The 22611-nt window shown below is 49.4% G+C and overlaps 1 protein-coding gene across 1 annotated transcript in view; it reads right to left on the bottom strand.

Annotated features, from left to right (window-relative positions):
- Positions 1–2734: 2734 nt before the first annotated feature.
- The window catches only part of SEPSECS (Sep (O-phosphoserine) tRNA:Sec (selenocysteine) tRNA synthase), a 37868-nt gene continuing 17991 nt past the window's right edge, over positions 2735–22611 (bottom strand). The window contains exons 7-11 of the mRNA XM_077301503.1: positions 14996–15125; positions 14784–14875; positions 6443–6536; positions 4740–4830; positions 2735–3905 (exon numbers count right to left, since the gene is read on the bottom strand). Of these exons, the coding sequence (XP_077157618.1) occupies positions 3623–3905; positions 4740–4830; positions 6443–6536; positions 14784–14875; positions 14996–15125 (690 nt within the window). The 3' untranslated portion in view covers positions 2735–3622. The remainder of the gene's footprint in view (positions 3906–4739; positions 4831–6442; positions 6537–14783; positions 14876–14995; positions 15126–22611) is intronic.

The following is a 22611-nucleotide window of genomic DNA, read 5'->3' as shown; positions in this document are numbered from 1 at the left end:
ACAGAGCAGCCTGCCTCTCCAAGCACAGTAGACCAAAGTGCTCCGTGGGACACCCATGCCCTCCCCTAGCCTTTTCTGTACTAGGCGTTCTCAGTGTCAGTTGCCACAGCTCTTCTCAGACGGTGGCAGCAGTGGCTTGACCAGACATCTCCGCTGACTCGGTGTGTTGGCATTGCTGTTATTTAGGTTGCCAACCTCCCAGTGTCACCTGGCAATCTCCAGGCAAATCCCCGGAGGGCCAAGATCAGTTCCTGTGGAGCAAACAGTAGCTTTGTAGGGTGGACTCTACAGCATTACATCCTACGGAAGCTCCTCCCTTCCCAAACCACGCCCTTCCCAGGCTCCAGCTCCCAAAACCTCCAGCTGTTTCCCAGCCTGGAGCTGGTGACCGTAGCTGCCGTTTCCAATTGATGGCGACCCGATGAAGGAACGGTCTCCAAAATGTCCTATCCTTGATAGCCATTTTAATCTTCATTAGGCCCGGTATTTTGGGGGGAAGCTGCTCACCTTCCTGCCAAATTCAGCTCACTCTTGATACGGCCTGAAATCCTTGCGAATCTAAACCAGGGGTAGTCAAACTGCGGCCCTCCAGATGTCCATGGACTACAATTCCCATGAGCCCCTGCCAGCCTATGCTGGCAGGGGCTCATGGGAATTGTAGTCCATGGACATCTGGAGAGCTGCAGTTCGACTACTCCTGCTCTAAATGATAATGTGGGGGGAACGAGGACTGAGCCAAGTACCCTGCAGAGCAGGAATCTGCATGGATGACTCTCCGCGCTGGAGCCATGAGGAGGTCGATGGAGGCCAGGAGCTATTTGAAAAAAATGTTTCCGACTCCTGAATGTCGATTGTCATTTATGCTGAAGAAGACTTAAAGATCGAAACAGGCTTGTCCAAGCTGCTGTGAAGCACAGAGAAGGGTGCTGTAAGCAGCTTGCGTGTGGATGCTGCTGTGAAATACACAGAAGATTAAAGAACGGCTACTTAAAAGTAATATTCTGTTACAAGCCTCTTGTGGCGCAGGGTGGTAAGGCAGCAAAAATGCTGTCTGAAGCTGTCTGCCCATGAGGCTGGGAGTTCGATCCCAGCAGCCGGCTCAGGGTTGACTCAGCCTTCCATCCTTCCGAGGTCGGTAAAATGAGGACCCAGCTTGCTGGGGGGTAAATGGTAATGACTGGGGAAGGCACTGGCAAACCACCCCGTATTGAGTCTGCCACGAAAACGCTAGAGGGGGTCACCCCAAGGGTCAGACATGACCCAGTGCTTGCACAGGGGATACCTTTACCTTTACCTTTTAATCCTGTAGGGGCAGTACCAGGACCCCCGCAGCTTGGTATGTGAAAGCTGAGCCAAAGTTCACACCTGAGTTAGGTGGCTGAATTTTTCTGTAAAATCCTGTTAAAGGGCTAAAAGGGATGCCACTGCTGAGTTCCGCCACTTCAAATTCTGCTCTCCACCCACCTCCCTGATTAGCTCCATTCAGGGCATTTGTACCAAGGCTCCATCTGTGGCAAGCACATCATCCCCCACCTCTAAGTCAGAGCATAGGGCTTTCTTCCTAGCTTTGACTTAAGGAGGAAAGCCTCTTCAGCTGTGCTCAAAAACAGCACGGGCATTTGGTGAAAACTCTTTAAACAAAGCCATTTTTGGAAGACTTTGTCAGCTTTACCATGCCACTACAAGTAACGTTTGAAAAGCAGCCATTTTCCCATTCATCCATGTCAACAGCCTGATGTTTACAGTACAATGGCTTGACCTCCACTAATGAGTACCCAGCTTGCTGCTGGGGGGGGGGGGTAAAAGGGTAATGACTGGGGAAGGCACTGGCTAAGTCACCCTGTATTGAGTCTGCCATGAAAACGCTGGAGGACGTCACCCCCAGGGTCAGACATGACTCGGTGCTTGCACAGGGGATACCTTTACCTTTTATGACCATATAAGGTCATGCTGACACACCCACCCGTCTCAAAATGGCCAGTGATGGGCCTGGAGGGGGTGGGAAGGGGAGGGGCCCCAGGTGGGCATGTCCACAGCTAAGCTTCCCAACCATATTCTGCACCATCGCACCACTTCTGAGGTTTCTTGAAGCCTGAAAAATGTTTCAGGGTTTTTGCAATGGTAAAACCCTTGGGAAAGGCTGCCATAGCTTCATGCCGGGGGGGGGGGATTAATAGATCTGCTTAGGAGCTGCAGGGGATCATGGTTATTTAGCACTGTAAACCGCAGCAGGGTCCCAATGAGTCCCACACCCCCGGAGAGCTTGGTAATAATCAAAAGTCGATGTCAGATTCAAGGCTCTCATTCCACACTTAGTTTTTTGGGTGAATGCTCTGCTAACCCTGTGGAGCTGTCCAAGGTATTGAGAATACATTGTGATGATGTATATACCGATCCTGCACAGAGCACATTAGACCCTTGACAGAGGGCTCTCCCACATTCTCATTTTCCTCGCTTGTAAATTCCTGTTATTTTGTTTTTGTTTCTGTTCTGTATGTTTTGCTCCCTCTAGTGGTAGCTTCAATATTATGCTGGTCTATGTCTGACATACTCAAGTGTAAGTTTGAATGCTGTGTGCCACTTGGTGGGTGAGGGGTGGAGGAATTTTGGAATGGAAACACTCTTGGGTAACCATTCCAAAGCCAAGACTGATAAAATTTATACCACCCACCACCCGCCCCAGCTGGAAAAAAAACACACACACGAAGCAGGGAGATCACAACAGGACACACCATTTGAACGACAAAGGAGGCATTGTAATATTCTGTTACAAGCACAGTAGAACAAGAGATTCATAAGCATACGACTGCGCTGCATGGTATGTTCTGGGTTTGTAATAAATCAGATAATTTTAGAACCATATTAGAGTGGGCAGCTGCCTTTACAAAGAGCTACCAATGAGGGTGTCAGTTTTTTTTTTGAAAACTGTCTATTTTTACCATGCCACTATGAGGAGCACATCAAATCAGTCTTTGAAAAGCAGCCACTTTCCCATTCCACCACACATCAAGAGCCTGACATTTGCAGTACAATGGCTTGGCTCCCTGCTAACAGGTTTACACCAGTCCTGCAGAGCATCTTTTAGACCCTTGACGGAGGGTTTTTCTGCATTATCAGTTTCTGCACTTTTAAGTTCTTGTTTCTTCATTTTTTTGTTTCTGGTCTGCATGTGTTTTGCTCCCTCTAGTGGTTGATTCGATATTACACTGGTCTATATCTGGCATACATGGGCATATTGAATCGATCACTAGGAGCAAAACATGTGCAGAACAGAAACAAAAAAATGAAGAAACGGGAACTTGAAACAAGGCAAATGAAAATGCAAGAAAAGCCCAGGGATGTAAATTTTGCTGGCAACATTCCTAACTCTGAAAATTTGTTCGGAGCCCAATCCTGCACTACATTCTCTGGCACAAATGTCAGTGAAAGTAATGCAAACTGGGTGAGAAACATACTTGTGTATCACACCCATTCCTTTCGATGAAGCCCATAGTGATCTACACTTTGGTTAATGTTAATTGCATAATAGATTGCACAATCTATCCACCCCACCCAATCCACAATCCACCCCACCCAAAGATACAGTTTGCACATCACAAACTGACAATTTATCCGTCATTAGCTAACTTTTGGCAGTTCCTTCAGCTGCATTTGTGTTGCATTTTTCCATTTCAGACACGATTTCTTCTTCATTCGTTACCGGCATATCTTGCCCATGGGTCTTTCCTTTCTCTAGAGCCTTCAAACACTTGTCAAGCCTTTTCAAGAACACATCTACGTCTTGTTTGGACATCCCAATGGCCGAAGCCGCGTTGAGGTATGCGCAGTGGTAGCTGTCCGTATGTGACATAAAGCCTTTGAAAGTATGTCCACTTACAGACTGCGAAGAACCAAGAGGAACCACCCTGGAAAGCAAGCACAACTCAGTTCTAAATGCAAATGTCCAAAATGCCAGGAAGAGGGAGCAAGTTAGCGCCAGTCACATTTAGCAACTGAACTATCTGCATCCCACAAGGGGCCACAATTCTTAGCGCATCTTCCATGTTCTCAGGAAGAAGCAAAATGAAAAACAATTAAGTTTATGTCAAAGGACGGACACAGAGGATCAAAATGTGTTACATATTCAATCTGCCCTCCAGCATTGCACCGGCTGCCAGCTGAGTTACGGATCAGGTTCAAGGTCTTCGTATAGACCAGGGGTAGTCAAACTGCGGCCCTCCAGATGTCCATGGACTACAATTCCCAGGAGCCCCCTGCCAGCATTTGCTGGCAGGGGGCTCCTGGGAATTGTAGTCCATGGACATCTGGAGGGCCGCAGTTTGACTACCCCTAGTATAGACCTTTAAGACCCTACGCAGTCTGGGCCCTGCATACCTGAGGGACTGCCTCTCCCAGTATGTACCCTGGAGGGCATGAAGCTCAGCAAACACCAACGTGCTGGGGATCCCCAGTCCTAGAGATGTTTGCCTGGCCAGATCCGGGGGGGGGGGAGGAATGGGAGGGGGGTTATTTATTGTCTTTATTGATTGTTTTATCAATGTTTTATTGACTCTATTTCATGTTATAAACTGCCCTGAGCCCGTCTAGAGACGGGGCGGTATAGAAACCTGACTAATAAATAAAAAACAAATACTACAATATCTCTCCTGCCAAATTTTACACATCTTTTGAGGCCAGTTAAACAGCCTAGCCCCTATTGCTTATTACAATTCTGAAGCCAAGACATTACTAGAACTCACCTGGCTCCAGAAACTTGTCTTGTGAAAAGCATCGATCCAAGCTGCGTAACTGCCGTACTGCTCTGTTCATCTAGCTTCTTCAAGGACATAGCTGAAAGCACAAAGTGGCTGTGTGACACTCAGGTTTCTTTTCTCAACCAACAAAAACATACTTTACAACTTGAGTGTTCTCGTAAAGTTACCCAAGAGAGACTACCTTTTATGATGAAATACAAAAAAACTTAATGGCACATTCCTTTCCACTTCCTATTTTCATCTCAAATAAAAAGGTCACCATTCCTTTCTTGATGGGCCTTAACCCCAGTTCTGTGTTCTGCCTGCATTGCTAACTATGGTCAACCGCCTTATTTTATAGGTGTCTGAAGGTCACTGGAATATCCTAATTAAGAAAGAATCTAGTTGGGGTTGGATCCAACCAGCTTTTTCACTCAATCTCACGTACCTCTCCCATACACACAAGCACGCACGTGCACGCACACACACACACACGCAGACACACACACCCTGAAGTGATTAACACAAAAAGCGACTTTGGTGTGCAATGCCTTCAAGTACTAGCTCTCTGTTCTTAACCATGAGTTTGACAGAGCCCCCCGTGTCACCACATGGACAGTGCCTTGATAATGAACGGCTCTAGCTGGCTTCCTGCCCAGTGACATTTTCACAGCATTCAACTTGCTTTTAGAAACAATCCTGTGTGCTGGGCTTAGACTGGGGGAACTCTGCATAGGACCACCCTGCTGCTCACGCATAGTCGACACACACAGGATACCTCCTGCCCAAATCCACACCGGGGAAGCTGTGCGTGAACTGGAAGCACCAAGCACGCCTGGCTGCAGCTCCCGTGGTCGGGACAGTTACAAAGAAGCTGTGGAGCCCACGGGGATTGCTTCAGCAGCACCCACTAGCTTAAGCAGGAGTTCTTGCCCCAGGCAATCACAGATTTGCAATCAAAACAGTAGAATGGAGTGGCCAAACTGTGGCTTTCCAGATGCCCACGGACAACAAAACTCATGAGCCACTGCAAGCATGTGCTCGCAGGGGCTCATGGGAAGTGTAGTCCATGGACATCTGGAGAGCCACAGTTCAGCCACCCCTGTAGAGGAAGGCACAGTAGGATGCGACAAGTCCAATGACCCTGTACCACTGGGAGTCTGGAAAATATTGTTGTCAGAGTCTGTGTAGGATGCAAAGTCTTTATTAAGGCAAAACCTTCGACACTTCAGTGTGCAAAAGACTGGCTTTTCCACTGGATGAGCCAAATAGCCACCGGTTTGAGGTTTAGTTACGGCTAAACAAAATCATCTACAAAAAGGGTTTTCAAGGCTGGAATAAGAGTGCCCACTCGGGGCTTAAATGGTCTCCCCAGCTCAGTTCTGGAACATCATAAGGCGCAAGCTCATTTGCGTTCATCTGTTCATACGAACACGACCGAGCTTATGTCTTTCAGACATTTCAGAATTGAGCCGGGGAGACCATTTGAAGAAGAGTTTGTTTAGCTAGAACAATCAACAATAAGCCTCCAGCCAGTGGCTATTCTGACGGCAGATGGGAACAAGGCTCCTCCCTCCTCCTGTGTGGAAGGAAAGGCCCCTGCCACAGGGCACACCCGGGAACAAAGTTTGAGTCCAGCGGCACCCTGAAGCCCAGCAAAGTTTTATTTGAAAAGCTTTTACCCAGAATAAGCCGGGATTCCCGGTTACCTAAGGAGATGGGGTTGTGAGGCGTCTCTAGCAGTCTTTCGTTGTAGGCTTCTGCCAACTTCTTCAGCTCACTCGAAAGATAGGAAAACATTTCCTGAAGGAGGAGATGAAAAAGAAGGTTTTGTCAGCTGGTCCTTACAAGGTCCGTGGACTCTTTGAGGAGGCCGTCACACTGTGCAGCTGTGAAACAAGACTAAGGCACGGCACAGGGGACTCCAAACAGGAGCTCATCACAAACAGTGGCTTGCTGATCATAAAACCACCAGCCAGCATGGGGAAGTAGTTTAGGCCGGCAGGCTCTAATCCGGAGAAGTGGGTTTGATTCACCACACTTCCACAGCCTTTGGAGGGGGGCATCATCTGGCCATGGAATTGGGGTCACTGTGGGTGGGCAGGTAGTTGTGAATTTCCTGCATTCTGCAGGAGGGTTGGACTAGATGACCCTGGAGGTTCCTTCCAACTCAATGATCCTATGACTTGGGCCAGTCCTAGTTCTCTTAGGGCTGTACTCACAGAGCACAGTTCTCTCAGCGCCACCTACCTCACAGGGTGTTCGTTGTGGGGAGAGGAAAGAGAAGCTGCTTTGGGAAGTGAAAAGGGGGTATTAAAAAAAACAGCTCTTCTTTTCTCCTTTAACCATGTGATATACCACTTCTGGGGGTGTGGCCAGCTGACATTACGTCCGGGGCTCCTTGAAGCCTGAAAAACTATTTCAGGGCCTCCTCCATGGTCAAAAGTTTGAAAAAGGCCACCATACGGTTTCGCTGTAAGTTTGCTACAATCTGACGGCCAACATGACAGAAGGGTTAGGAGACCTCCATGAGATGGGTTCTCAAGACCGGAAGGAAGGGCAGCCCCAGGGTCCAGCCTGGGCAAGAACTAACCAACCCGCCCAATGACCAAAATGGCCAGAACCTCAGGCACAGACGCAACAGGATGTATTTCTGATGTATTTCTCCCTAATCCCCTGAGTGTGATTGGCCCCAGGAAATCCAGGCCAAGCAGCTGGCGGGGTCAAGCCACCCGGCATTTTCTACAGCAGGAAAACCTCCTGCGTTACAAAGATATGACCGCAACCCCCTCCCCAAATCCACTCTCAGTGTGCAGCCGGCTGTGGAACCCCAGTGCCACTCGAGGCGATGGAGCCATTCGGGATCCCTGAGTGATCTCCCCCCCCCCCTTCACAAGCGTCGAGGACTGTTAGAAGCTGCCAGCTAAGCAGTTCCCTGTGCAATCAATTCAGTGCGCCTCGTCTCTGGCAATACCTTTGGCAGGGTCAAATCCATATCTAACCTCTATTAGGAAATCTGGCTATTTTGGGTGGGATTTATGAGGACTCCAAGCACAAGTCTTAGTTAAAAGAAAGCTAACCGAGCACCATTGATTTTTTCCTGAGTTGCCGCTACTATATTTAACTCAAACGCAGAAGACTCCGATCATACTAGACGGGTATTGAACAACTTATGTGCTAAATGTCAGCTGCCTTTCCGGTGAGGGAAGACAAGAGAGTTTCCTTCTTTTTTTTAAGAGAAGAAGAAGAGCTGGTTTTTTTGTACCCTGTTGTTCTGTACACCTGAGGCTTCCAGTTCTTTCCCTAGTCATCATATAAAGAGCCAGCTTGGTCTACTGGTAAGGAGTGTGGACTTCTAATCTGGCAAGCCGGGTTTGATTTCTTGCTCCCCCACAGGAAACCAGCTGGGTGACCTTGGGCTGATAAAACTGTTCTGACCGAGCAGTGATATCAGGGCTCTCTCAGCCTCACCCACCCCACAGGGTTTCTGTTGTGGGGAGAGGAAAGGGAAGGTGACTGGAAACCCCTTTGAGACTCCTTTGGGTAAAGAAAAGCGGCATATGAGAAACAACTCTTCTTCCTCATCTGTTCTGACTGAGTAGGAATATCAGGGCTCTCTCAGCCTCGCCTCCCTCACAGAGTGTCTGTTGTGGGGAGAGGAAAGGGAAGGTGATTGTAAGCCACTTTGAGACTCCTTCTGTTAGAGAAAAGCAGCATATAACCATCACCTCCACCACCAACACCTCCTCTTCCTTCTAAAAACGTAAGAACCCTGCTGGGTCAGGCCAACAGTCTATCTAGACCAATCTAGTCCCATCGGTGGCCACTTTAGGAAGGTGCTGGTCAACTTGTAGAATTTTTAAAAATTAAACTTTTCCTTTCCTCTTCACTCTGAGCCAGAATTGGCAGCCAGCCGCCATTTTGAAAAAAACAAACATGCCATGTTACCATGTGGTATTGCGGTACCATGGTTGGGAAACCCTCTGATAGAGCAGGAGCGAGGTTTATAAAATGATGCATGGGGTGGAGAGAGCTGACCAAGGAAAGAATTCCTCCCTTATTTGGACAGGTTGACCAGCACCAACCCGAATTGGCCAACGAAGGGCCCGGAGGGGTTGGGAAGGCGAGGGGCCCGGTCATTTAATTCCTATCGTAACAAACCTCGCTCATAACAAGCTGCCCTGGAGCTCCCCACTGCTGGGGATATGTGGGGAGAAGCACACATCCTTTGCACCTAAAGCTACTATTGTGTGTGTGTGGAGGGGGGGGAGGAATGACACAGGGCCAGGCTGTCTGGCTATGCTGCAGAGTCACCCCCCCCCTTTCACTGCACAATGCCGGCTGAACTCTTTGTCACCAGGAGGACTAAACAACCTGCAAAAAGCAGAGAGCAAAAATCATTCTGATTTTTTTTTTTTTAAATAGCCTGAACTCCTTCCCCCCCTTTCCCTGCGTAGGCGTAGTGGAACGGATATAGAAAGGAGCACTCAATGTCAAGTTATAAATAGCTCCTGCCGAGTTCTGCCTCAGCCTGCGCAGAGCTAAAAAAAGCAATAAAGCGTCACGATTGAAACCTCACCGCTCGGGAATACGCACTTTTGAGGCGCAGAGATAAAAAACGGAGTGGGGACAGGGTTGGGGGGGGGGGGGGGGTTGGAGGACTCTTATTTCGACAAGAGAAAATGTTATTGATGGTGATTAGGAAATTGGGTTCGTGGAGTGGAACCGTGGTTTTTTTTTAGGGAAGAGGTCTGCTTCATGAATGAAACTGAGGGACGGCCAACCCCTTCACTCGATGGAGAACCCACTAGCTTCCCGCAGATATATGGCCATTCATCAAGGCTTTTATTCGCCAAATTATTTGCTGTTCCCAACAACTCCTAATATTCCTCGGGAATTATTTGTTGTCACTGTAAATCTAATTGTCCAATGAAGTCCGAAATAGTCCATTGATCCCTGCCCCGCCCCCGCTGCCTTGGGGGGGGGCGGGAAATGGGCACGATAAAGCTGATTTCATTTCAAAATGGCCATGAGCCCTTCCGGAAGACTCATTAGGCGTTTCGCAGCGTCTCGTGCTCAGACAGAGCTGCGACGTTCCTGTGGCAATTATGGCAGCTCCTTCTGCTTCTGCCTTTATTTCCCAAGTTTCTAATTAGCCCTTGCAACTTTCTCTTCCTGAATTTAAACTGAGTTTTATCCTTGCCCCTGTGAGCATACAACCACCTTGCCCTCACAGGAATTAATTACTTGCATTTCTCCATATTACTGCACTGGGCACGCCTCGGGATTAAAAGGAATGCCTGCGAGCAGCAACTCGTGCTGAGTTGCAATGGGTAGCCTCCTTTCAGGATGGGTCTTTCTGCTGTGCCCGCATAAGAAATGAGTGAATGACCCAAACTCACGCAGCACAGAAACACAGAAGGACTAACTCTGTTCACCTCCTGCAGCTTAGAAGCTCCAACCAGAGTGGTAAATGGTATGAACACCTGAAGCTACCTTATACAGAATCCGACCACTGGGTCATCAAAGTCAGCACTGCCTACTCCAGGGGTGGGCACACTGTGGCCCTCCAGATGTCATGGACTACAATTCCCATGAGCCCCTGCCAGCAGGGGCTCATGGGAATTGTAGTCCATGACATCTGGAGGGCCACAGTTTGCCCACCCCTAGTCTACTCAGCTGTCCAAGCTCTCTGGTAAAGATCTGTCACATCACCTACTACCTGACCCTTCTGAAGTGGAGATGCCGGGGATTGAACCCGGGAACTTCTGCATGCTCAGCAGACGTCCTGCCACTGTGCCGCAGCCCCTCCCTCACGGACAGATGCATCAGGTGCCTTTCACAGAAGCCTGTCATTGTTTATTCCGCACAGCACACAAGACACATTTTAGGAACTCCTGACCCAGGATGTTTATCTGGGGCGGAGCTTCCCAACCATGGTTCTACAGTACCACACAGCACTGCAAAGGCCCTCTCAATGGTGGCAGAGTGGTTTTCAAAATGGCGGCAGGAGAGAGCCCTCCCATTCTGTGCCTGCCGTTTCTGGCTCCGAGTAAAGAGGAAAGGTAACGTTTTAATTAAAAAAGAAATTCTACTCTTATCTGGAATGAGCCTCTTGTGGCACAGAGTGGTAAGGCAGCTGTCTGAAAGCTTTGCCCATGAGGCTGGGAGTTCAATCCCAGCAGCTGGCTCAAGGTTGACTCAGCCTTCCATCCTTCCGAGGTCGGTAAAATGAGTACCCAGCTTGCTGGGGGGTAAACGGTAATGACTGGGGAAGGCACTGGCAAACCACCCCGTATTGAGTCTGCCATGAAAACGCTAGAGGGCGTCACCCCAAGGGTCAGACATGACTCGGTGCTTGCATAGGGGATACCTTTACCTTTACTCTTATCTGGGCAGGTTGACCTGACCCCTCTCACCGTGACCAATGTTGGGCCTGGAGGGAGTGAGAAGGGGACTGACCCCATGCCATTTAAACGTTTGCTGGGCGAGTCCCCTCTCATTTCCTGGCCAGCTGACATCACTTCCTGATACCCCAAAGCCTGACAAATATTTCAGTGGCATCTCCCTGGTCAAAAGGATGATCTGGGGAATCCTACGGCAGCTGGTATTCAGAAAGCCCCAGGTGATTGGTTGTTTCCTCCTGAACTAACAGTAATGATGCTGCACTTTGGCCTCCGCCTCCCCCTCCTCAAAAAAGCTAAACCAGTGCTGTAATGGAAACTGGGGGATGCAAGGGAGGAGAAGCAACAGGGAGTGACATCCCACTGGGAAGTACCTTTAAGGAACAATCCAACAACATCAGTAAATTAAAGCGGAGGCTTCTATTTGAAGGAACGCAGGTCACATGGTTCCCATCTAATTACACACACACACACAAAAGATTCAAATACTTGAGAACGGAGAGTTCAAGAACTGTGATACCATTAATTTAACCAAGATCTCCGGCCTAGGCCGATTAGGATGTCTTCCAACAATACATCAGGGGAGAAAAAATATCAGTAGCATATAGCATGAGAGAGCACACGGACCACCAAACCAACCTGAGATGAGAAACTGGTCAGAAGCAAACGAAGGCCATGTTAAATCACAAGGGAAAAGATGCCGCATACCCAAGGCGGCCATTGCGTTTTCCATCCTGTCTGTTGCATGGGTCGAATGCTGTCCAGTCTGCAACACTCAGACATGTCTTTTCTGGACTGCAGACTAGATTTTCCCTCCAGCACTTTTCCTGCTCTTGCACCTCCCCATTCCCGCATGTTCCCTCTCTTAGAGCCCATTTGAGGGATGGGTGCAATTCCAAAAGGGGGAGTTCAATTTGGGGTTTGGGAAAGCCCACGAACTGACCCGCACGGTGCAAGCCAAACCGGTCAGGCAAGTTTCTCCCACTTGCAGGTTGCCAGGCTACCACCTTTCTTCAGGGCCAGGAGAAAGGGCAGGGGAATTGCCCACATAACTGTGGGACATTTAAACCTAACAGCTGCATGGTAGACCCTGCTCTGCTGTCAGGCTTAAATGACTAAAAGGTAAAGGTAAAGGTATCCCCTGTGCAAGCACCGAGTCATGTCTGACCCTTGGGGTGACGCCCTCCAGCGTTTTCATGGCAGACTCCATACGGGATGGTTTGCCAGTGCCTTCCCCAGTCATTACCGTTTACCCCCCAGCAAGCTGGGTACTCATTTTACCGACCTCGGAAGGATGGAAGGCTGAGTCAACCTTGAGCCGGCTGCTGGGATCGAACTCCCAGCCTCATGGGCAAAGCTTTCAGACGGCTGCCTTACCACTCTGCGCCACAAGAGGCTCTTTAACACCTTTATTAGGACCATCCTAATGACATATAACCATGATTTCAGTTTATTAAAATGCTTCCTTAAAAGGTGTCACATTGTGTCATTTGGTTGGTTCCAATGAAAGGGAGACTGTGCTCTTACTTTATGGCTGTCACAAAATTATCTATCAGGGACACCAGCCTCCAGGTGGGCCCTTGAGATCCCCTGGAATTACATCTCAGACTACAGAGACCAGTTCCCCTGGATGAAATGGCTGTTTTGGAGGTTCAAAGGCATTGTACCCCACTGAGGTCCCCCAGCCTCCATCCCCATATCTCCAGGAATTGCCTGACCTGGAGTTGGCAACATTACCCCCCACCCCCTTACCGTTTACCCCCCATTACCGTTTACCCCCAGCAGCAAGCTGGGTACTCATTTTACCAACCTCGGAAGGATGGAAGGCTGAGTCAACCTTGAGCCGGCTGCTGGGATTGAACTTCCAGCCTCATGAGCAGAGCTTCAGACTGCATGTCTGCTGCCTTACCACTCTGCGCCACAAAAGGCTCTAGCAGCCATTTAATTTAGCAGGGTGACTAGCAGCCATTTAATCATTTGGTTTGCTCCCTGCTGCGTTGGAAAATTTTGTGCTCCACCACTTCCGGACTCCTGGTGGTCCCTGGCCCCAAGGAAGCCCGACTGACCTCAACCAAGGCCAGAGCTTTTTCCATCCAGGCCCCCACCCGGTAGAATGAGCTCCCAGGGGAGATCAGGACTCTGACGGAGCTTGAACAGTTCCGCAGGGTCTGCAAAAAGGATCTCCTCCACCAGTCATTTGGTTGAGGTCGACCAGAACCACCACTTCCCATTGGCCCCCTGAGTCTCCCTCCTAACAGTTTGGCAGGCTGAGTAACGAGATGCCAACCGAGTGGTCCTTCTGCAGCTTTGGAAAGTATCACAAAGCTGACATTCTCTGTAGAACGGGATGCTGCGCTGAGACCGTCTGTGTGGATCATGCCTGCCTGCTGATCTTCAGCTCGGGATATATGGAGGAAATGGTCCCCCGACTGACTTTATTCGGTCCTGTAGCAGCCATGATGAGCGCACGGGGCCGGCATCTCAACAGTAGGAAGTGGCAACGGCCTGCAGGGGTGGGCCCAAGTGACTGTGCTTGTGCCGGGCAGAGAGATCCTAGAGGGTACCACTGGATGGCTGCTTGCAGGGCCTTCCATGCTGGATGCCACTCTCCAGCCCTCTCCCTCAGTTTCCATCACTGCATCCTGCAGTATGACATGTGGCACTATCTGGGCTGTGGAGAACATCCATCTTTCTCTCTCTGCAGCCAATGCAGACTCAGAGTATCAACACATCTCCGGTTTCTGGTCCTAGTCCTACCTGAAATGAGACTGGGAGGACTTCCAAAGGCCTGTTCTCAGATTGCCGTTGAGCCACAAAGCTTACCCAGCAGGGTTGCCAGGTGCCCCTGGCTGCTGCTGGAGGATGGAGGGGTAGAAATGCCTGATCCAGGTTGGGAAACTCTTGGAGTTTTGGGGAAGGAGCCTGGGGAGGGCAGGAACCTCATTGGAAGGCCATGCCACGGAGTCCCGCCTCCAAAGCATCCATTTGCTCCAAGGGAAATTATCTCTGTAGTCGAGCGATGAGCTGTAATCCTGGAGGATCCCACTTGGAGATGGGCATCCCTACTTACCGGGAGGGGGGGGGAGAGGGAGGGTGTCCCCAGGGAAGTCAACACTGTCTCTCAAACAAGCACAGCTCACCGCACTATTTTATTTATTTATGTTGCAATTTATATACTGCCTCTCAGTAAACTGGCTTGTGGCGGGTCACGCTAAAACCCCCAATAAAATAAAGTATTAACCCATTAAAACACCTATTGAAAACCCCTATGGCAGCAACAAATCAATCCCATGGCCCTAACAAAAGCTTCAAACGGGTCACAGGGGGAGCCCTGAGAGATGGCTGCCTAGTGGGGGGGGGGGTACAGTTTTGCACTGTGAACTCACCAGACCTTTCCTTGCCTGTGTCCTACAAAAGCCACGTAAAAAGGCGATGAGCATATGGGAAAATGGATGACCCATTTTTAAAAAATCATCCCTCCCCTTGCACTTGCCCATGCTCATGCGAAAGTGAGATACTGAACCCGGCAAGAGACACACTTTTAATGCCCAGGTCTGGAACGCGATGAGCCCACGAGGAGCATACCGCTCACGTGTTACCAAGAACCTGATGTTAAATTTGCCATCCATTAATTTGGACACGCTACCTTTCTTTCTTTCAGCAGCCGCTGGTACCCCTTTGTGCCCAAGGACAGTAAAGTAATGAGAACGTCTAACGAAGGGGAGGCGGACGCTCTTCCTGGGGGGAAAGGAGAAGGCATAAATCATTCCCCAACGCTGAAGCATTCTTTATACAGAAGAATAAGCCACCCGACTTTGTCTTCGACAGACAGTTTCCCCCAAGGAAAATCATGTGTACCTGGGTACGTTTTGCTGATCTCCTGAATGAAGGCGTCGTTGAAGCCAGCAATAACAGCGCCACCTACGGGAACCATGAAATTTTTGTCCAAGCTCTGCACAAAGGCGTCGATCCGGCCTCGTCGCGCTCCCTGAAAAGGCAGAATACGGAACCCGGCTGAGTCCGGAGCCACACGCAGTACGGACTGGCAGTGTTGTTATTTTACACTCGTCTTAAACCGAAGACTTCCCCCAACAACTATTGTAAGCTGCTTGGAGCCAGGCGGAGCAGCGTGGTACAAATGTTTAAATAAACAAATGAATACCGAGGCCTATTGGAGTGCGGGCCGGAAGGAAGTAGGATTCCTTTGAAAGGAGGTGTTGGATCCCCTGGACCAGGGGTAGTCAAACTGCGGCCCTCCAGATGTCCGTGGACTACAATTCCCATGAGCCCCTGCCAGCGAATGCATTCGCTGGCAGGGGCTCATGGGAATTGTAGTCCACAGACATCTGGAGAGCCGCAGTTTGACTACCCCTGCCTTGGACTGACAAAAAGTAAGTCAGTGGGCTGTAGATCAAATCAAGCCTCAAGTCTCCCTAGAACTTAAAATGACTAGCCTGAGGCTATCGTCCTTGGGTGACACGTTGAGAAGACAAGTGCCCGCGGAGAGGGCGATAACGCCAGGAAAAGCTGAAGGCAGCAGAGAAACCCAACAGGATTTGGATGGACTCTGTCCAGGAAGCCCCAGGGGCCCTCCACTGGCAGGACCTGACCAAGGCTGTTTTGGAGGATGTTAGTCAAGTCAAACTTTATTACAGTCGTTCAGACCAAGTCATATAAAATCAGTACATAAAATGGTCATTTAATATAACGCAATTTAAAACAAATAGTAAAATAGAATTGAAAACTATGTTAGTTTGGAGCAACGGATTTTTATGGAGGTGGCACAGAACTTAGCCAGCTGAGTTGACTTGGGGGGACTCATCACTTAGCAGCTTCTTTGCTCGATTCCCATCCTGGTGTTCTGAAAACTTTTAAAGGAGTGGATCGATCAAGTGGCTACAAATGTCTGTGTAAGCGGAACAATATATGTTCTCTTGTGTCAATTTGGAGGACGTTAATTCATAGGATCACCGTAAGTCAGAAGCGACTTGGTGGCACCCAACATGCATGCTGGCATTTTATGAAGCCTTTCACCACCACTCAAATGCAATTCCACCATGCAATGTGGACTAAGATTTTATCTTCCACCAGGCATTTGGTTGAGGCCAGGGTAGACCCCCGGTGTTTCCATCAAGGACCCCTTCCCAAAGTCTACCAGAGTCTACTAGACCAGCACCCACTTACTCCTAGTGCAAGAAGACTCAGCCTCCGTCTAATCCATCTGAACCGTCTGAATGAGGTGGGATGGGATAGGTTATTTGTGTTTTTGACTACTTGCTTGTTTTATTGTAAATTGGGGTTTTATTGTATTTTAATGTTTTATTCTGCGATCCGCCACGGGTATCCCAGGAAATGCGGTGGTATATAAATCGAAATAAATAAATAAAATAATAAATTTAACCAAAGGAAGTGAATTGCCAGGGTACAGTGTAGCCCAGACGGATATACATCCCTCTATATGTTTTCCAGATTCTCAGAATCACACAGAGCTTGAAGAGGCCACCAGGGACCATCCAGTCCATCCCCTGACTTCTCAGGGACTTAAAAATCACACCCTGCAGACTGGTGCCCATCCAAGCTATTCAAAAATCTTCCAACGAAGGAGACTCCAGTGCTTTCCATCTATAAGCAGTCCTCGTCCTCAGAAAATAGTTTCTAACGTTTAAGTAGAGCCTCCATTCCCATAATTTGAACCCATTGGTCCTAGTCCTGGGTGTAAACTGCACGGAGCTTTTATTCAAATCCCAGGCCGATTCAGTCCCTGCCCTCTACACAGAATGCGATTTCTCTTTTGATTTTGGGCGATTTTAGTTTTCCCTCTGCACCAAGGAGGATTGATCCGGAGTCACCCTACCATTTCTTCGCCATATCCAGGAGTCCTTTTAATCCTCGATATTGGAATATTGCGGTTCAGAAAGCATGAGAAAGCACTCCAGAGCAGTTCTGATTGGCCAGCGGACTCTGTGGTAAAGCAGTTCTGATTGGCCAGCTGACTCCATGATACAGAACCTCTGATTGGCCAAACCTGCCAAGGCTGTTAGCTTTTCTTAAAGAGGAAGCTCTAATTTTCTTTCTGTAGAAACTGCAGAAGCCCTCACTTCTGTGGATAGAGATTTGCCTCGTGGGGTTTTTTTCTACCTTCTCTGTTGTTTTCAAGCCCCCCCCCCCCCCCAATTCAAGAAAAGAAAGAAAGAAATAGGCTCTGTCTGGACTTGGCTCCCCCCTCACCTTCTGAGTTTTCCCAATCAAGTGCAGAACACTTTTCTGTTTCAATGGAGAGAGGGGATAAAGAGGAAGACCCGAGTTCAAATCGATCTGAATTCAGCAGGATCCACACCAAAAAAAAACAGAGTAAGTCCAGAATCAGCCCTGGTCTCTAAAACAGCAGTAAATAGGCTGCCCCCCTCTTCAACACATCTACCCTTTAGGTAGTTAAACCTGGCTATCCTACCCCCTTTGGCCTCCCCTTCTCTGAGTTACACAGGCCCAAATCTCTCAGCTAGGGTTGGGTGCTTCGGCGCTTGAAGCACCCAACCCTACCCTCAGCATCTCCTCATAAGACAGGGCTTCCACCCCCTCGGCCATCCAAGTCCCCGTTCCGACAAGTTGAATGTGGTCCGCCACATTCAACTTGTCAATATCCTTTCTGAAATGCGGCATCCGGAACAGAACGTTCCAAATGAGGTCCAACCCGTGCGGAATAGCTGGCTGCAGATACTCTGCTCCTAGCAATGCAGCCAGAACCTAAGGAGGCCTCCCATCAGCTCTTCAGGAGCCTGGCATTCTTCAATGGCAAGACATCTTCCCTTCCAGGACCATTTATCACTGGAAACCACGGGGGGTCGCTGCAGCAAGCTGGACGGTTTTTTGGCCGCACAGAACGTTTCCTTGTCAATGGAACAAATCTATTTCCTCCAGCCAAAAGTTAGCAAGTTCAAAGCAAAGGTGACCCTTTGGAATGTTTAAGCATACATCATTTAAAACCAAAAACAAGAAGAAAACCCCACAGGAACTAGGCAGATAGCAGTGTGCAGCCCGGCAGACTACTGTCCCCACCGTGCTCCTGTGGCATTTCCCCACAAGGCTATCATTAGAAATGATTTATTGTTTCCATTATAAGTGAGCAGGAAGCTAAACTGTCCTTCGCATTTCGACTGGGATATTTTCGCTCTAATAATGGATCTTCCATCGACAAGAAAAATGTTAATTTGGCTGCAGCTAGGCTTGCCTTGGGGAGGGGGGAGATTCTCTTGTGTGTCTTCTCGAGCATCGGCACGCCTCCCTCTTGGCACAGAGGCCGGAGGGGGTAGCTTTGGGGAACCCACTCCTTTCTCTCAGTTATGAGCAATTCTCATGCTTCCCATCTGACAGATTCAAGAGGGTAGCCGTTTTGGTCTGAAGCAGCACAACGAAATTGGAGTCCAATGGCACCTATAAGACCAGCAAAGATGTACTCAAGGCGTGAGCATTCGTGTGCGTGCACACTTCCTTAGAAAGTGGGACAGGGATCATAAGACTACAGATATAAGCAGGAAGTCAATTAGTAGCAGATGAGTAAACAGCATCACAGCAACCTAAATATGCAGCGTGATAATTTATTGCTAGAAAAACAAATCAGACTTTTGGATTCAATTGTCGTTCACAAAAACATTGGGGGAATAAAACTGTTAAGGTTAGTGATTAATAGCTGAACCCCAAAGGTCTGATTTGCTTTCTGATTGGCAGACCTATGGTGACCCCGAAAGATTTTCAAGGCAACAGATGTTCAGTCAGGGTTTGCCATTGGACTCACAACCCTGGCATTCTGAGGTATCTCACTCATTTAATAGCCAGGGCTGACCCTGTTTAGCTCCCAAGAGCTCACTTGTTCAGGTTAGCCTAGGCCAGGGGTAGTCAAACTGCGGCCCTCCAGATGTCCATGGACTACAATTCCCAGGAGCCCCCTGCCAGCATTGCTGGCAGGGGGCTCCTGGGAATTGTAGTCCATGGACATCTGGAGGGCCACAGTTTGACTACCCCTGGCCTAGGCTAACAAGGTCAGTGTGACAGTCTGCTTGCAGCAGCATCTTTCAACTTTTTGACCACAGAAGTGGCCCTGAAATAGTTTTCAGGCTTCAAGAAGCCCCAGAGCTGCAGGAAGTGATGCCAGCTGGCCACACCTCCCTGCGACTGAGGGTGTGGGAGTGAAAGGAGGCAGTTTGAGGCTGGAGTTGGTGTCCAGGCTCCACCCCCCTTTCCCAGGCATAGTAACCATGCGAGAACGCCACCACCCAGTCAATGTAAGCAGCTGATGCCCTGCTTTCACGGCAATGCCAGGAATAGCCGGTGGTCGAGTCCATAAGGCAGGGCAGAGGGGAAGGCTGGGGAGCCCCAGGGGTTCAGGGAGTCCTGGTGGAGAATCCCTGGCTTAGAGGATTTAAAAGCAAGACAGGTGCCAGTGATCCCCCACCCAGCTCTTGCAGTGGGAGGCTGGAGAGAGTGGAGGGTGAGGAGCTGGCCAAGAGCAGCAGGGCCTCCACTGGGGAGGCAAGCCGCTTATACTGCCCCTGCTGGCAGGGAGGAGGCACGCAAGATGTGCAGAACCTCTGTGGAGGAGGAGGCCGGCATTCATGGCCTCTGGAGGCGGCAAAGAGGCAGTGGACAGTACTGTGGCCTCCGTGGATGAGGTTAGGCCTTGCACTCCCCACCAGCAGGGAGGGAGCAGGCAAGAGCAGCAGGGCTTCTGAGGAGGTGGCCAGCCTTCCCCGGTGGGGAGGAGGCAGGTAGGAATGATGGGGCCTCTGCAGTGAGGGTGGGCGGCCTTCCCCGGGCTTGCCAGTTCTGAGCACATTGGCAACAGCCATGGGGCTTTGTTGGAGGATGGGGCTGGCCTTCCACATGGAGCCGGTGGTTGGTCCTCAGCGAGGGAGGGCCCTCCCTCCTCCCACTGAGGGGCAAGCAGAGGGCTGTGGGAGAGCGTGTCAGGCCTTTGATTGGCCCTCAGGGGGAGGGGAGGGCCCTTTGCCTGAGGGCCGGCATTTCATCAGAAGTATGGTTGCAATTTTATTGTGGGATGATGATATGAATCTGTTTTTGTAATCCATTTTGTTTTAAAAATGATTTTGGAATAATTTTGCTATGGCGGTCTTTCAGTTATGTGCATGAAAGATAAACTTGTGTTCTTATAGATTCCCCCTGAGAAAGTCGACACAGCAAAATGCGCAGGGACTTTGTTAAATCAATCCATTTCTTATCAACTGGCATTTCCCCCTTTTTGCTTCACTCTCATCGCTCTGCCATAAACATGGTCAAGGGAATTTGGATTCTGGTGGGGATCCATGTGGTCTGAAGTAGAACAAAGTTTTGAGTCCAGTGGCACCTTTAACACCGGCGAAGTATTATTCGAGGTATAAGAAGAACTAGTTTTTGCACTATGCTTTTTTACTACCTGGCTTACAATTGCCTACTCTTTCTCTCCCCACAACAAGCACCCTATGAGGTAGGTGAGGCTGAGAGAATTCTGAAAGAACTGGGACTGGCCCAAGGGCACCCAGCAGGTCTCATGTATCTCAAAGTGGCTCACAACCGCCTTCCCTTCCTCTCTCCATAACAGGCACCCTGGGAGGTAGGTGAGACTGAGAGAGATCTGAGAGAACTGGGATTGGCCCAAGGTTACCCCAGCAGGCCTCATGGAACCCAAAGTAGCTCACACTCATCTCCCAACAACAGACACCCTAGGAGGTAGGTGAGGCTGAGAGCTCTGAAAGAACTGGGAGTGGCCCAAGGTTACCGAGCAGGCCTCATGTATCTCAAAGCAGCTTACAATTGCCTTCCCTTCGTCTCCCCACAACAGACAACTTGGTAGGCAGGTGAGGCCAAGAGTGCTCTGAGAAAACTGTGATAGGCTCAAGGTCACCCAGCAGGCCTCATGTGTCTCAGTGGCCTAAAGTCACCTTCTGCCCTTCTTTCCACAACAGACACCTTATGAGGTAGGTGAGGCTGAGAATGCTCTTGGAGAGCTGTGACTGGCTGACTGCATGTGGAGAAGTGGAGAATCAAACCTGTTTATGAAGAAGAAGAGTTGGGTTTCCTATGCTGCGTATATGCCACTTTCCTCTACCAGGAGTCTCCAAGTGGATTAGAAGCCGCTGCCCTAAACCACGACACCAATCTGGCTTGAAGCAGGTAAGGAAACAAAAGCTTCTATCTTGAATAACTGTTGGTCTTAAAGATGCCGCAGGACTCAAATGTTGTTCTAAGTCAAGGGAAATAAAAGGCGGATAGAGGAAATGAGCAAGCCCGGGTTTATGAAGAATCTCAGGTGAAGCAGCAGATAATGGCTGTCCCTTTCGTTCAGCTTTCCTCTTTGGATGACCCTCTACTCCTTTTCCTGTTCACCTTCTATTTCAAGTCTTCCTGCATGGCCTCGGTCTTAATGTCTGTGCAATGAGTACCAGAGGCTGTCTGCAAGTCATCAATAATAAATATTGTGCATTAAATTTCACGCATAGAAAGGAAACAACTCCAAGAGTGATGAGGTTGCCGCCCAACCTGCAATAAGCAGGCGCTTCCAAGGTGAGGATACAGGCGGTCAACAAGTGCTTCCCTCTCCCCAACTGATCCCACCTGTCCTGTAGCCCAGGGGTAGTCAAGCTGTGTTCCTCCAGATGCCCATGGACTACAATTCCCATGAGCCCCTGCCAGCAAATGCTGGCAGGGGCTCATGGGAATTGTAGTCCATGGACATCTGGAGGAACACAGCTTGACTACCCCTGCTGTAGCCGAAGCGCCATTCACCAGCCAAGGAGAGATTGTACAGATTCCAACTGCGATGCCTTTCCAGCTCAGACACCATCAGTAAAGTTTTCATAACACCCCACCCGTCCTGCTGCTAACATGTCTAATAGAAAAGGATTTCGGCCCCCACCTAATTCCTGCAGGCCACCGTCAGGACTGCTTTGATAAAGTGGTTACCTAAAAACAAAACAAGAGTTGATGGGGAAAATAAAAAATAAAAAAAGAAGCTGGCTTAGAAAAACTGGCTCACTAGACAGCTCAGAAGAGCTGGGGGTTTTCACCCTGCTTTTTTACTACCCAAAAGAGACTCAAAGTCATTTAAAGTCACCTTCCTCTCCCCACAACAGGCACCTTGTGATGTAGGTGAGGCTGAGAGAGCTCTGAGAGAGCTGTGACTGGCTCATGGTCACCCAGCTGGCAGCAAGGGGAAGAGGAGGTGGGGAATCAAATCCAGTTCTCTAGCTTAGAGGCCTCTGCTCTTAGCCACACCACCACGCTGGCTCTAAGCAACCACTGCTAATACAGAGGAGTTCTACAGTGCCGATGCTCAGGCAGGTAACTGGGAAGAGTTGAGGAAGATGGTTCCCCCCCACCCCTTCCTGTGGGACTCTCCTTCGTGCACTGACACAGGACCGACTCTCTGCCAAAAGATCCGGGATAAAGTTTCTGGCCTAGGCCTTCTGCCGTTAACTCTTCAC

This window comes from Paroedura picta, chromosome 10, assembly GCF_049243985.1.
Source record: "Paroedura picta isolate Pp20150507F chromosome 10, Ppicta_v3.0, whole genome shotgun sequence".
NCBI lineage: Eukaryota > Metazoa > Chordata > Lepidosauria > Squamata > Gekkonidae > Paroedura > Paroedura picta.
The sequence above is the reverse complement of the archived record's forward strand: the minus strand, read 5'-3'. Positions and strand labels throughout refer to the sequence as shown.